This window comes from Anarhichas minor, unplaced genomic scaffold, assembly GCF_050575085.1.
Source record: "Anarhichas minor isolate MPS153535 unplaced genomic scaffold, ASM5057508v1 ptg000024l, whole genome shotgun sequence".
NCBI lineage: Eukaryota > Metazoa > Chordata > Actinopteri > Perciformes > Anarhichadidae > Anarhichas > Anarhichas minor.
This window is the reverse complement of record NW_027466470.1, coordinates 11,723,005-11,739,076: the sequence shown is the minus strand read 5'-3', so window position 1 is coordinate 11,739,076 and position 16,072 is coordinate 11,723,005. Positions and strand designations below refer to the sequence as shown.

Genomic DNA, 16,072 nt, shown 5'->3' with positions numbered 1-16,072 from the left:
GCAGAAATTCAGCCCAAACGCGGTGTCCTTTAGTGACCTCACATCCTGTTTCCCCCCCACTTCCTTCTGAATGGACCGGTTTAGGACGGTCCGATCTCAGCGCAGCGTGGATCCGTGTTGTGTGGGCGCGTGTCGTCACACGTCAGATCCACAGTGTTGCACGACAGCAGAAGGGCATGCGAGCAAACTTTTAGTGCAGCGGTTCACTCGCCTGTCTGTGCAACGTCTCGTGCATTGATAGAGCGGAGTCGTCGGTAAGTTAATGCGGACGCATTAGTGCTTAATGACACGGTGTTTATATTCACGTCTGTCTCGTGAGAATATTAAGTTTGATCACAGCTCAACCGCGACTTGCGAAACAGTTACACGAATATGTAACAAGTGGTTCAAACTGCGACTGAAAATGGCTCCTCATTCATTATCTAATGCTGATCCAGTGTTGAAACAGTGTGGAAATGTTTGTTTTACGCTCTGATAAGAAACGTCCGATTTGAGGTTTCTCTGTTTTGGCAATTAAAACCAGATCAACAGTACACGAGGCTGTTCAGTGTCTGTAAAAAGTATCCACCTCATTTGACTTAATGTGTAACAACTTTTATTATGCTGGGTTAATTGATTACTTGACACCCAAAAGTGTTTTGTCGGTGTGAAATCTCTACAAATCTAATTCACTAAACACAAACCAGGGATGTACTTGCTCCCCGAGGTCAGCGTGCGATAGTTGAGTCTGTGGATAAGTTTGCACATCTGGAATTTCTTATCTAAACCTAAAAAAGTTATGGCAAGTTGCAATAGGTGACCCTGCAATCATTTCTGGATTGGTCTGAAATCTGGACTCCTCTGGCTCCTCTAGCACTGCAGCATAGTTGTTTTAAAGCCAGCCCTGTGTAGCGTTGGCTCTATGTTTGAGGTCTTTGTCCGGCTGAAAAATAAATCTTATCCAAAGCCCTAACTGGCTTGCAGACCACATTAGGGTTTCGAGCAGGATTTCTTTTTGTTTTTGCTGCATTTATTTTACTATCTTACCTCCACTCTTCCATGAAAAGCAGCATCACTGCACACAACCAGCCTTAATGTTTGGGATGCTGATAGGTCAGGTCTAATGGACTTTGAGACGAACATTACTGCAGGTGTGACTGTTATTGAACATAAACATGTGTTTCTGGTGCAACGGTTTCATTGAACTACAGCTTATCCTGCACTGCGTCATCGCTCAACAACAAGTTGCGAGGCTCAGTTTACAATCCTACAGATCATACCTGGACTTAATATGATCAAGCCAAAATGAGGCTGTACTTCAATCTCAGCTAATGTCCTTTATTTACCAAGTAGATATGGAAAATTCTGTTTTAATGCTATATGTAGTAAATGAGTGACTGACTTTCTTTCTCCATCTGTGTTTTTTTTTTTTTTTGCTTCTGAAGTCATAAAACTGAATATTTTCATACCCGTGACCTAGATAGAAGTTGTAACATCTTAGCTGACCAGACAGAGTCGAAGACTTCTGTGATAAGAAAGCTTCAGCGAGTTAAGCGCCTGTTGGAAATAAAGTAATCGCTCGATCTTTTTCTTTGCAGTAGTTGTGACACAATGCAGACGAGAGAGGTGAAGATTATAAACCAGGGTCTGGAGGATGAGATGGTAAATATAATTTCTCATTTTAATAATGCTTTCCCTGTCAACATTGTCTTTTCCGTTGACTCATTCAATGCTAATGTTTTTATATTGTTAACAAATGATAACATTAGGGGGTTTGTAGCATTTTGCCTTTTAAATGATATAAGTCATTTGTACATGTATCAGTGTGGATTAAAAATAATGTCGCATTAAATTAGATTTCAATTGACAGCCACAGAACTCACACAAAGTAACTTGGAGAATTTGGTAATTTCACAAGTCAGAATAGAGGGTAAAACGGCTATCTTGACTCTGTCCCAAATTAATAAAATCCACCAATCAGGTGCTCTAAAGTTCAATTATTTGTGTTGGGTGCAGTTTTACCTTCAGACAGAGCAAAGCCAAGCTGGCTGTTTCCAGTATGTATGCTAAGCAAAGCTAACCAGCTGCTGGCTGTAGCCATATAATTTACATACGGACACGAGAGTATCATGTGTGTTTCCTAAAATGGAATAAACAATTCCTCTTATCATCAGAGTTACTGTAGATCGGATAAACACCAAAAACACCATTAGATTTATATTACCTCATTTATGGCAGCTGCAGTGTGTCACTACTAAGACAAGATGGCAATCAGCATGTTGTCAGCTATAAAGAAAAAGGCAGGAGTAATTATTATTTTTCTTATTGTCAACTCCCATGAAAAGATCAACAGATGAATTCTACTGATAACATGCTCCTTCATTACAATGAACAAGAGCGCTTTATTTTATTAATTCAAACCCACATACGACATCCTGTTACTGTAAATATTCATTTATTTACTCCTGTATGAGTAACGTCTGCTGATGGCTACAGTGCTCATCTGTTTAAGAAAATATACAAGCTTTTTCTTTGTAAAAACACCTAAAAAATACCTCGGCAATGACCGTAGAAAGATATTGTCCTTTTTCACATTGACATTTTGACATGTCACAGTAGGAAAAGCACAGATTAGCTGCTCTCTGGTGATGTGCATGCTGGCTCACTGTCATGGCTTACTGGGACTCTAGAATATAGAACAGATCGTTGATGTTATTATTTATTATTATTATTATTATTAACCCGTGTTTGCTTTCCAACTATAACAAGTCAAAATGTCTGCTATTAAAAAGGTCTGTTGAGAGAGATGGACAATTACATTTGCCGTATTTTCATTCACATATTTTTTTGCACATTTTGAAGTATTGCATCAGAAAAGCTCTATTGAAATGTCAATGTGAAAAAAAGTTTTACGCTCCCTTGAAGAGTTTTTTTTCCTTTTGTCGAAAAAGACTTGATGCGCTAAATGGGTCATGGGCTTTGTTGTCAATAAGAGAAATACAGAAAAGTACCAGCTTTATTTTAAGATTGTATTTAATTGTCCCACATCACAAAGCCACTGAGCAGTATATTCGTCCCACTCCTCAGTGTGATAACGTGAGTGTTTGGCCGTGCAGGAGGTGTGGGGTTACCAGCCCTGTCTGTGGAAGAGGATCCTGGTGGGTGTAGGTGCTGTGTTCTCTGGGGGTCTCCTGCTGCTCCTGCTCTACTGGCTGCCTGAGTGGGGCGTTAAGGGCACCTGCACACACACCTCGCTGAGGAACGCACACACACTTCTGCTCAGGACCACGGTAGGAAAACGGCAGAATTTCCTTTCTTTTTTCACACAACAATTTTTCTCTGTAAGTTGTTTTTCAAACAAGGAAAATAATTAAAGTAAATTCAGCGTTTGTAAATGAGGCTATTGCTGTGTTCCTCCGCTTAAACAAAGAAACAAAGAAGAAAATGTTTTTACGTTAGCTTTATTTGTGGGTGAGTCCACTTCTTCTTTCACAGAATTGTGAGTTTGCTCTTGTGCTGCCGCTCATAAATCAGTCTGACACGTGTTACATTTTTTGACACACACACAGAATTACGCGCCAAATTACAGATTCAGCGTGGTCTAACAGCCGAGGAAATTTATATTACTAAACAGGATGAGTTCAAGCAGTGGTTTCGAGCCAAAGTGCATGTGATGTCGGCTCCGGGGAATAAACCCTTTGACAGCTTGGATCTTCAGTCCACTGCCCAGCTGCCGAACGGAGACGGAGAGCACGGCATCAGCGCTGAGCGCGTGGAGCATCGTGGACAATTTAGACAACCTGTTCAGGTGCCTCAGTTGCTCATCTGATGCTAATTCCAGATTTATATTCAGTAATCTGAGTAACTGATTGGTATAAAGACATTCATTTAAGCTTTGTGTCCCGATCACTAATTGGCTGGTTTTGAAGTATGTCTGTAAAGTTGTTACACAGTCAATATGTGACCATCTCTTTCCCCCTCTTAGATCCACTACTTCACCCACCACAGCACCAGATACTACTGGAATGATGTGATACAGAACTTTGAAGTGTACAAGTAAGAGTCCAGATGAAAAACAACGTGCTTGTATTTGGAAATAGTTTATTATATCTTTGCTAAATAAACTAAATGTCTGCTATTGAATAGCTGGTACAGTATGCATACTTTGTGTGTTGCCCAGTAGAAATGAATGTGTGTGACTTTTCTAGAGGCTTGGAGGATGTGAAGGTGAGCTGTGCGAGCATCCACTCCGACCACAGCTCTGGACTTTCTAAAACACTGCAGGACTACAGGTACACACAGATTTCTACACTGTAAGAAAAGTCAGTGAATTTTACAGTGAAAAACTGTTAAATCACAACAGTAAGAGACCGTAAATTGTAAATCGGTTATATTCAGTTTATCTGACAGTGAAACACCGTAAATCTATATATCAGCCAAAACAATAATTTGTGCATGTATTTCTTGTATAAAATACATTTTGTCACTGTTAAATGTACTAAACATTGTACTGATAACGGAAATACACCGTAATATGAAAGAAAAATCCATACCGTAATTTTTGCATTTATTACTTTTTAAAAATACATTTGGTTAATGTTAAATGTACGGACCATTGCTCTGCCAATGGAGGTAAAACGCATCATACAGTCAACAGCCAGCCCCGTATTTTTTGCATTTATTATTCGTAAAAAAATCAGTTTGTCACTGTTAAATGTACTAAACATTGTACTGGTAACGGTAATACACCGTAATATGAACAAACATCCATACCGTGATTTTTGCATTTATTACTTTTAAAACATACATTTGGTTACAGTTAAATGTACGGCCCATTGTGCTGCCAATGGAGGTAAAACGCATCATATATTCAACAGCCAGCCCCGTATTTTTTGCATTTATTATTTGTAAAAACATCAGTTTGTCACTGTTAAATGTACTAAACATTGTACTGGTAACGGAAATACACCGTAATATGAAAGAAAAATCCATACCGTAATTTTTGCATTTATTTCTTTTAAAAAATACATTTGGTTACTGTTAAATGTACGGACCACTGTGCTGCCAATGGAGATATGACGCATTATACATTAAACAGGCAGCCTCGTATGTTTTGCATTTATTATTCGTATAAAATACATTTTGTCACTGTTAAATGTACTAAACATTGTACTGATAACGGAAATACACCGTAATATGAAAGAAAAATCCATACCGTAATTTTTGCATTTATTACTTTTTAAAAATACATTTGGTTAATGTTAAATGTACGGACCATTGCTCTGCCAATGGAGGTAAAACGCATCATACAGTCAACAGCCAGCCCCGTATTTTTTGCATTTATTATTTGTAAAAACATCAGTTTGTCACTGTTAAATGTACTAAACATTGTACTGGTAACGGAAATACACCGTAATATGAAAGAAAAATCCATACCGTAATTTTTGCATTTATTTCTTTTAAAAAATACATTTGGTTACTGTTAAATGTACGGACCACTGTGCTGCCAATGGAGATATGACGCATTATACATTAAACAGGCAGCCTCGTATGTTTTGCATTTATTATTCGTATAAAATACATTTTGTCACTGTTAAATGTACTAAACATTGTACTGATAACGGAAATACACCGTAATATGAAAGAAAAATCCATACCGTAATTTTTGCATTTATTACTTTTTAAAAATACATTTGGTTAATGTTAAATGTACGGACCATTGCTCTGCCAATGGAGGTAAAACGCATCATACAGTCAACAGCCAGCCCCGTATTTTTCGCATTTATTATTCGTAAAAAAATCAGTTTGTCACTGTTAAATGTACTAAACATTGTACTGGTAACGGTAATACACCGTAATATGAACAAACATCCATACCGTGATTTTTGCATTTATTACTTTTAAAACATACATTTGGTTACTGTTAAATGTACGGCCCATTGTGCTGCCAATGGAGGTAAAACGCATCATATATTCAACAGCCAGCCCCGTATTTTTTGCATTTATTATTTGTAAAAACATCAGTTTGTCACTGTTAAATGTACTAAACATTGTACTGGTAACGGAAATACACCGTAATATGAAAGAAAAATCCATACCGTAATTTTTGCATTTATTTCTTTTAAAAAATACATTTGGTTACTGTTAAATGTACGGACCACTGTGCTGCCAATGGAGATATGACGCATTATACATTAAACAGGCAGCCTCGTATGTTTTGCATTTATTATTCGTATAAAATACATTTTGTCACTGTTAAATGTACTAAACATTGTACTGATAACGGAAATACACCGTAATATGAAAGAAAAATCCATACCGTAATTTTTGCATTCATTACTTTTTAAAAATACATTTGGTTAATGTTAAATGTACGGACCATTGCTGTGCCAATGGAGGTAAAACGCATCATACAGTCAACAGCCAGCCCCGTACTTTTTGCATTTATTATTCGTAAAAAAATCAGTTTGTCACTGTTAAATGTACTAAACATTGTACTGGTAACGGTAATACACCGTAATATGAACAAACATCCATACCGTGATTTTTGCATTTATTACTTTTAAAACATACATTTGGTTACTGTAAAATGTACGGACCATTGCGCTGCCAATGGAGGTAAAACGCATCATATATTCAACAGCCAGCCCCGTATTTTTTGCATTTATTATTTGTAAAAACATCAGTTTGTCACTGTTAAATGTACTAAACATTGTACTGGTAACGGAAATACACCATAATATGAACAAAAATCCATACCGTGATTTTTGCATTGATTACTTTTTAAAAATACATTTGGTTACTGTTAAATGTTCGGACCATTGCACTGCCAATGGAGGTAAAACGCATCATACATTCAACAGCCAGCCCCGTATTTTTTGCATTTATTATTCGTAAAATATTCAGTTTGTCACTGTTAAAGGTACTAAACATTGTACTGGTAAAGGAAATACACCGTAATATGAACAAAAATCCATACCGTGATTTTTGCATTAATTACTTTAAAAAAATATATTTGTTTACTGTTAAATGTACGGACCATTGTACTAATTACAGATATACACCATAATATAGCTAACAGCCAACTCTGCAACTTCTGCAAATATTATCTATTACCCATATCCCTGGTGGAGGCCGCTAAGGTATTCAAAAAGCTCCTTGCTGGCAAGGCGACGGGGGTGGATGAATTCGAACTTTGCCCATTCATTAAGTGGTTTGAAAATCAATGGAAAATTCCAAACACTTTTTGCGTAGTGAACTATGGATTTTTGACCATATTCGGCCTAAATACGCCCAGAAAACAATGGACTAGGAGGCTGAAATTTTCACAGTCAATCGACCTCTGCCCATTCATTAAGTGGGATGAAAATCAATGGGAAATTCCAAACACTTTTCCCATAGTGAACTATGGATTTTTGACCTAATTCGGCCTAATTACCCATAGGAAACAATGGGCTAGGACCCTGAAATTTTCACAGTCAATCGACCTTTGGCCAGAGATCAAGTGGTATGAAAATCAATCGGTAATTCCAAACACTTTTCCCATAGTGAACTATGGATTTTTGACCTAATTCGGCCTAATTACCCATAGGAAACAATGGGCTAGGACCCTGAAATTTTCACAGTCAATCGACCTTTGGCCAGAGATCAAGTGGTATGAAAATCAATTGGTAATTCCAAACACTTTTCCCATAGTGAACTATGGATTTTTTACCCAATTCGGCCTACATACCCATAGAAAACAATGGGCTAGGACCCTGAAACTTTCACAGTCATTCCACCTTTTCCCACAGATTAAATGGTGCGAAAAGTTGAAAATTGACTGTTTATTTCACCCAACAGAAAGGATTCTAACCCAATGGTACTTATGATCCGAAATGGCCTTCACCAGTCTTTTCTCTCAATTTTTACACTTTAAATCAAAGTAGAAATTTGAATCCTTTTCCTGTTTAAAGAGGGGCTAGTGAATATGAATTCCCCCAAATTTTACGGTCGTAGCTGCAAGTTAAGGTACCCAAACACAGCCCCAAAGGTCAAAATTGAGGCATATAGCCTTATTTTTCGGCTTTTTTTGGCAAGTGAGAAACGGGCCATTAAATCTTAGTGAAAGGTTGAAACTGCCTGAATTTTGTATTAATCATTCCCCTGTGATAACGTAATGCAGGATCTAAAGCAAGATCTCTGCAGACCCTTGGGAAAGCTAACTTCTGTTAGCAGCATGCTAATGACTTGAATCCAATTGAGCCTTTAAGAGGGTCCTCTTTTGTCCATCATATGTGAATATTAGGACAATAAGCCATTTACAAGTGTTTTCAAATGCACCCAACAGAGATGATTCGAACCAGATGGCACCAGTTTTCACCAGTCTTTTCTCTAACTTTTTATACTCTAAATCAGGGTAGAGATTTGACTCCTTTTCTCCTTCAAAGAGGGGCTCGTCACCATTACCTACCTATAATCTGGACTTCGTAGCTGCAAGTTAAGGTCCCCAAAAACAGCCCCAAAGGGCTTAATTGATGCCTTATTCCCTGAGTGGATTTTTTGACATATGCAAGAATGGCCATAATCTCTCAAATATGGGTCCCAGAACCCACAGATTCTGGACACACATTGTGGACTAGGCCTACAATGAGGTCACCTGAACAGAATTCCTCTAGATTATCTAGAAAAGATTTTTGCCTGTATGACACTCAGACCTCAGCATGGTGTACACGTCCTTAAGGCGTACACCCTGTTGTACTCTTGGTGAGATCAGACCAACTTTTACTTCTAAAGATGTCAGAGCCCTGCTTTTTTAATATGTTGTAGACTTGTTTGAAAACTCCAGAGTTACCTCTTCTTGTGGACAGTCGTAAACGCATACGTTTAGAAACGATGACATAAACACCCACGTTGTCTTTACTAGCAGCTGTTGTTCAGTTAAAGTCTGCATTTCTGCAGAGGAAGCAGCTGTTATTGGAGCGATTAGCGAGCAGCGTGTCCAGCGACGTTAGCAGACCTACGGAGCAGCCCCGTCTGAAGTCACCTTAACCTAATTCATGATATAGATTAGACCACATGGGATCACCTTTCGGTTTGTTTTTTTCCACATGGAACTATACATTCTGCCATTTCTCCTCGACTCTTTCCGCTTTGAGTCACTCAGCAGTGATTGTCAGAGCTAGCTGCACCACAAACAAACAGTCGGTTTGGACACCTGCATTTACTTTGACAGTCTTTTATGTTACAAACACTGAAGCGCATTCAAAAAACATTTGTTTTTTTGTCGATCATTACAGGCTTACATTTATGATTGTATTCAGAGCTGAACTCAAAACATTCGAGGCTTAAGACCTGGCAAAATGATCTTGCTACGCCACTGGTACACGCAGGAAATATTGTCTAACTCGTGCACGCAGTGTCTCATGGTCACAGAAAGCACGGCCGCGGCAACTAGAGTCCTGCTAGTACCCTCGACGTGCGTGAAGGTGCGAGGGCCCGATCAATGTTGCTTGCATTCATTATTTGTAAAAAAGACATTTTGTCAAGGTTAAATGCACTAACCATTGTGCTGTTTTTGTAAATACACTATAATATATAAAATATAACACTGCAGTTTTTGCAGGTACTATTAGTAAAAAGAAATACATTTTGTCACGGTTAAATGTACGAACCATTGTGCTAATAATGTAAATATACCATAAGATAAATTTGAAGGCCAACACTGTAATTTTTGAAAGACATTGTCAGTTTCAACAGTCAGAACTAATATTTAACCAACAAACAAAACAATAAGTGCTAGATGCAAACTAGTCTGCTTATTCAAAGCAGTAGAGTAACCTTCCATACGTTTTCCTTGTTTTGTAATCCTTTTTTGCAGAGCATAAGTTGCATCTCACCCCTCACCCCATCCCCCACCTCTCTTTTGATCTCTGTTGGTTAGTATTTTGTAACATTGCAGGTGCTTGCAGGTGCAGATCTCGCGACAGTTTCAAGGCACCCTGTGACATCTATTCCTAATGTGTGTGCAGTGCACCCTATATGATCATACTGTTTCACTGTTTAGCGATTCCCTCATGACACTTTAAGACCAACAGGTGCCTGTCTCAGTGAATAACCTGACCAAATGTGGTGGGAACACAGAGAGACAGACAGACAGAGAGAGAGAGAGAGAGTGAGAGAGAGAGAGAGAGGGACGGACGGACGGAGGCGGCAGTGATCAGACCTACACAACAATTTAAAAAAAGCAACGGTTGGAGGCTGAACTTTTGAACTCATTTCAGCGCCTTTTCTGCGCGCTCAGGCAGCACGTTACTGATGATCAACGGCCTGACTCCTGGAAACACAACACTTCTTCTGAAGGTAAGCATGTCAGCTAGCTAACGTTACATTTGAATTTGAGGCTTTGTTTTCTGCAGTTTTGTGTCGCCCTTGCAAAAACGAGTCATTCAACGTTAATAGTAAGTTCACTTAGCTATCTAAATGAGTTGAGAGTTTACTTTTCGTGGATGTAACATGGGTTATGGGTTTCTGTGTTAAACATTAGCTAGCTTACTTTACCAAAGGTTTGCTAGGAAAATGTTTAGTTGTCATTTCTGTGGCAAGTCAGTTAAAGCTAAAACATCGAGGGGTTATGTGCTTCATTGCAAACTTCATAGTGATGAACCACGTTGTTTATTTAAGTGCGTTGAAGCTGGTTGCAAGCAGACCTTTGTTAGATATGGAGCTATAAGGCTCATTTCTACCAGAGGCATAATGGTAACCTATCAGCTAACGTTACAGCTAAGCTAACGTTACTGTTGGGACGGCTGTTAACTTTACCGCTTATAAACTGTCTGTTAACGTTACCGCTTATAAACTGTCTGTTAACGTTACTGCTCATAAATGTGCTATGTCTGTTAACGTTACCGCTCATAAGTGCGCCATGTCTGTTAACGTTACCGCTCATAAATGGCTATGGCGTTATTTGAAAGCACATGTCCAGACACAAAGTAGCTAATTATTAAAGTGAGTGGATGGTCAAATGTTTTCACGGTCAGATCTTCATTTACTGCCCACATGCCACGGAGACACAAATAGCAGACAGCAGTATTAGTGACATGTACAGAGAATCTGCTTCTCCTCAGTCATCAGCTGTTCCAACTGAATCACATGACTGTGGCCCTCACCTGCATGACTCAGAAAATGTTATAGAGACCAGCACAGATAAAGGTGATATGGATATTTCTGAAAACTTCAGTGATCTTTTTCTCTGTTTATTCTACTTGAAATTGCAGGGACAGTTTCTACTACCTGCTTGGACCAAACTAACTTCACTGTTTAAAAATGACACACCAATATCAGATGAGGACATCAGCAAAGTTTGTGAGTCTTTGAGAATTTGATCTTTTCTCTGCATGTCATAGAGGGCCAATGAGGACAGCATACTCAAGAGCTCAGTCTTTCAAAAAAGGGTTCAACTATGTGGAGCCTAAGAAAATGTTTTTAGGACGAGATGAGAACAGGACTGATATGTTTTCATATTATGTGCCTGTGAAAGAGACTTTAACCCTTTAGGCTCTGCAAAGACAATACATAAAATATTAGCTGTCTATGTATCTGATGATAATTTGCCAGTTCATGTAAGGTCTGACACAAACCACATGTCACTTGTTTTATTGTGTAGAGAGAAAGATTTCAAAACATTTGTGTTCTCTGAATTACTAACAGACTTGAAGGATTTGGAGGAGAACGGGATCGTAGTATCAGATGAAACAGTAGTCAAAATAACCTTATATTGCATTGCAGGACATAATTTGGGCTCTCATGGCATTGGTGCCTTCACTGAAAATTTCAGTCACTCGCAATATTTCTGTAGGTACTGCCTAATAATCCGATCTGAATTTCAGGGTGACGATCCAAATCTGTGCGGAGCAGAGCGCACCATTGACAGCTACAACTCTGCTGTTGATCGCCTCCAGACCCAAGATAAACCAGATGTGGAAGGAGTAAAGTTCAAGTCAGTATTCAATTCTTTGAAATACTTGAATGTCTGTCAAAAGAAAGACAATTTGTTCCAGTGCTTTTGTGAAACTTCTAGGTCGAAGGCAGGTGGCATTGCTAAGAAGAATCTCCTTTAAAGTAAGTAAATTGTACACATATCTAACAAATATCTGAACATTTTAATTGGTACAAGAGCAGTTTGTGCAGATAATTAAGACAATTTACTCTAATCTTGCAACATTGAATTAATTTGCTCCTGCCACCTTTCAGACATTGCATTCAAACTCTAGTGGTTGTGGACTTGGATGGGAACAACTTGCTGGCTTTTATGACAACCAGGAAAACGGTGGGATTTTAATCCATTTAAATGCCCAAAGCAAGCAGTTGTTTTTTTTACTTTTAAAGATGATTTTTTTGTCATTCGTGTTTTATTGGACAGCAGAAGTAGAGAGACAGGGACCACAGTGGAGTGAGAGGGGATGATCTGCAACACATGGCCCAACGGGAATCAAACCTTTGTTGCTGCGATAACAATATGTGGTACGGGCTAAACCAGGTGAGGCACTGTTTTTATTTTTGAGTGTGAATTTAGCCATTTCATTTTAATTTGCAACCTTTGCATTGAAAAGAGTAAAAGTTGATGCTTGACATGATTTCATCTTTCACTTAAGAGGATGTATGTCCACCCCTTGTCTTTTTTCTCTTTATTCTTTCTTTCAGGTGTGATTACGACTACCAGCGGTTGTACTTCAGATGGACCTCATCACCCTCTTTGCTGTCCTACTAGTGTAACCTTATGATCGGATACATACAAGTGTTGTCAAGGATAAACAGAGGTAAGTTGTTGTAAAGTTCAATGTATGTTCATTTAACAAGAGAAGGCTTTAGGGTCTTCTATTTTTGTAAGCACTGTTTAGCCATTTCATGTTCAAACAGTGTATGCATGTATTGTTGATGTTAAGTACTGCATAAAACTAGGCATTTCATGATCCAATGTGATTTTAACTTCTTGCCAGAATAACCTTTTTTGACATACTGTGAATTTATTTTGACTTTATTGACATACCATACGTATTATGGCTATTTCTTATTCATGAATCATATTTGTAGCTTGACCTTTTTATGAAATCTTTAACCCTACTCTTTGTTTACCCTTTGGTAAGTTTGTTCTGTTTTACCCTCTTTAATGTTTTGTGTTTTTATAGTTTGATTGTTTTTTGTGTGAAGTATGAGAACCATTTTGCAACTGTGTAAGTGCTATATAAAGTTATATTATTGGTGATGTTACTGTTATTATTATTGTTAGTATTGTTAATGTTTTCTATGTTGTCTTTTTTTCTGGCTGGAAGATCATGCTAGCCCACAGCGAACACCAGATTGACTTGTGAGTCTTCAAGCAGAAATTATGACAACACCTGCCTAAAGTTCCAGTTTCCTGAACAGCATACCCTGTCTGTATGAGACTCTGTCCCACCTGTCTTCAGTCAAGTCTGGACCCAATGACTCAGACACCAGTCTTGTCAAGGCTAATTAGAGGTAAGCAGTGCGATAGGTGCAACTCAAACTTCACTCAATCAATCATCCTCAGGTGCACGGTCTGAGCCAACCGCTTCATGCAAACATAGATGAAACCACTGGAATATAGTTTTGTATTAGTACTATTTGTTTTTTAGTGCTCTGAACTGATATCCCCCTTACATTACGTTTCACGTAGCAGTAAAATGTCATTAATTCTGTGTACTATCTTTCCAAAATCCACCCAAAAGGGGTTTGCACCTGTGTCTTTGCACCCAAGTGGGCCCTACAGTGCACTCTTATGTTTATTTGATGGTAAATGCTGGGGGTCATTGTTTCCTATTGAACTGGGTCTCCGCCATACAGTTTGATTTTTGTTAACGAGAAGGCAGTTATATTAGCTATTGTACACTGAATAGCTCAGTTATTCAAATGCAATACAACTCAACAACAGGATACAGCTTACTGTATTCTAGTTTCTCTATTTATTTTGCAACAGTAATGTAATTGATTTTAGAGATATTTAAAAGGTCTTAAAAGTCATTGAATTAAAAAAATTAAAACAAAAAATGTAGAATTGATGGAATTAATAAGATGTGCAGATACCCTGGTTGTATCAAACATGATGATTGTCTTTACACTGTGTGCACAATTAAAAGGCAAGTTGTATTTTTGAGTATTAATTGTATTGAACAACTACAGAGCTCTCGGTCAATCCAAAATGTTATAAACCTCAAACCTGAATATTTAATAAAGTAAAAGTGAGGTTTTGGCTTTCTTAGGAGAATATATATGTGTGCACAATTATTATGCAACTAAATGAAAAATGTTCCCATCTCACTTGTTTATTTTTATCTGTTAAAGTGAGAATAATAAACAAACAACTCAAAATTTACAAATAAACGTTATTGATATTTAAAAAAAATAAAATAATCTGTGACACTATTATTTTTTATTAAGTATAAAGTGCTGGTTTCTTCTAGGTCATTGGAGCTCAGTTTAACAGCAGAAGGCAGTAAATGTTTCTGTAGGCATCATGTTGAAGCACTGCATCAATCTAACTTTGCCTTTGTTTCTGTTTTTGGGTGCAGAGAGGATCATTCCAGTCCACAGTGAATACCTGATGGTCAACATACGAGTCCTCAAGCAGAACTGGTGAAAATACACGCTTCATGTTCCAGCTTCCTGAACTTCATGTCCATGTGAGACGCTATACCATGTTGAGTGCCCTCTTCAGTCAAGTCTGGACTCAGTGACTCATTACTCTTGATCAACTCAGGGCAAGTGGCTAATCCTTTCATGTTTATTCATGGTTATCCTTCATATATATATGGACACATGCTGTTTCTTCAAGATCTCAACACTGCTTTGTGAGTATATTGTACAAGATATTGTATCAGTTCAACCTGTTTTTCACAGAGAATGTTAGTTTCTTAAGGTATATCAATGATGGTCTGTACCTTGATTTACAATCTGCTTTATTTGATATTTCCTTTGTAATTTACAATAATCAGAAGTTGACTGAAATCTATGCCAACCAATTGTATTACGTTCTATGTTGTACCGTATTTTTGTACCGTGATGTCTTATACATTGTCACTATATTTTTTACGGTAAAGTTCTGGCAACCACAGCTGCCGGTAATTTACCGTTAAGTTGCATTTTTCAATAAAATGCCGTAATGTATCATACAGTTGTACTGTGTTTTTTACTGAGAAAAACTGTAATTAGCTTCACAATATAGTTGCTGTTTATAAGGTTATTTACCGTAAATACGTTTATAACATGGCTGTTATTTCTAAAGCAAATTACCGTAAACAGGTTTATGAAATCTGTTTTTTTTATAGTAATTTACCGTAAACAAAAAACAGTTCTCAACTGTGAAATCTACGGTTGCAAAAATAATATACCGTGATGTATTATACATTCTCACTTTATTTTTTACGGTGAAGTTCTGGCAACCACAGCTGCCAGTAATTTACCGTTAAATTGCATATTACCGTAAACAGGTTTATGAAATCTCTTATTTTTTATAGTAATTTACCGTAAACCAAAAACAGTTCTCAACTGTGAAATCTACGGTTGCAAAAAATATATACCGTGATGTATTATACATTCTCACTTTATTTTTTACGGTGAATTTCTGGCAACCACAGCTGCCGGTAATTTACCGTTAAATTGCATATTACCGTAAACAGGTTTATGAAATCTCTTGTTTTTTATAGTAATTTACCGTAAACCAAAAACAGTTCTCAACTGTGAAATCTACGGTTGCAAAAAATATATACCGTGATGTATTATACATTCTCACTTTATTTTTTACGGTGAAGTTCTGGCAACCACAGCTGCCGGTAATTTACCGTTAAATTGCATATTACCTTAAACAGGTTTATGAAATCTCTGTTTTTTATAGTAATTTACCGTAAACAAAAAACTGTTCTCAACTGTGAAATCTACGGTTGCAAAAAATATATACCGTGATGTATTATACATTCTCACTTTATTTTTTACGGTGAAGTTCTGGCAACCACAGCTGCCGGTAATTTACCGTATATTACACAGAATTTTTTTTACAGTGTATCTATTCCTACAGATACCATTTTTCATTTTGTCTTAT

General features: G+C 37.5%; 1 protein-coding gene and 1 long non-coding RNA gene across 3 annotated transcripts in view; both read left to right on the top strand.

The window, feature by feature from the left end:
• Window positions 1–709: 709 nt before the first annotated feature.
• The window catches only part of LOC142956576 (polyamine-transporting ATPase 13A3-like), a 29,888-nt gene continuing 14,525 nt past the window's right edge, over window positions 710–16,072 (top strand). Inside the window, exons 1-5 of the mRNA XM_076098230.1 lie at window positions 710–1,641; window positions 3,096–3,269; window positions 3,614–3,787; window positions 3,965–4,035; window positions 4,188–4,271. Of these exons, the coding sequence (XP_075954345.1) occupies window positions 1,591–1,641; window positions 3,096–3,269; window positions 3,614–3,787; window positions 3,965–4,035; window positions 4,188–4,271 (554 nt within the window). The 5' untranslated portion in view covers window positions 710–1,590. The remainder of the gene's footprint in view (window positions 1,642–3,095; window positions 3,270–3,613; window positions 3,788–3,964; window positions 4,036–4,187; window positions 4,272–16,072) is intronic.
• LOC142956577 (uncharacterized) lies at window positions 9,815–15,144 on the top strand. Of its 2 annotated transcripts, none has more exons than XR_012956034.1 (9): window positions 9,815–10,320; window positions 11,235–11,322; window positions 11,847–11,956; window positions 12,038–12,078; window positions 12,211–12,286; window positions 12,383–12,496; window positions 12,661–12,776; window positions 13,290–13,476; window positions 14,547–15,144. It is a non-coding gene; the product is annotated as an uncharacterized LOC142956577 (long non-coding RNA). The 2 variants fall into 2 exon arrangements; XR_012956033.1 differs by having other exon boundaries at window positions 12,380–12,496.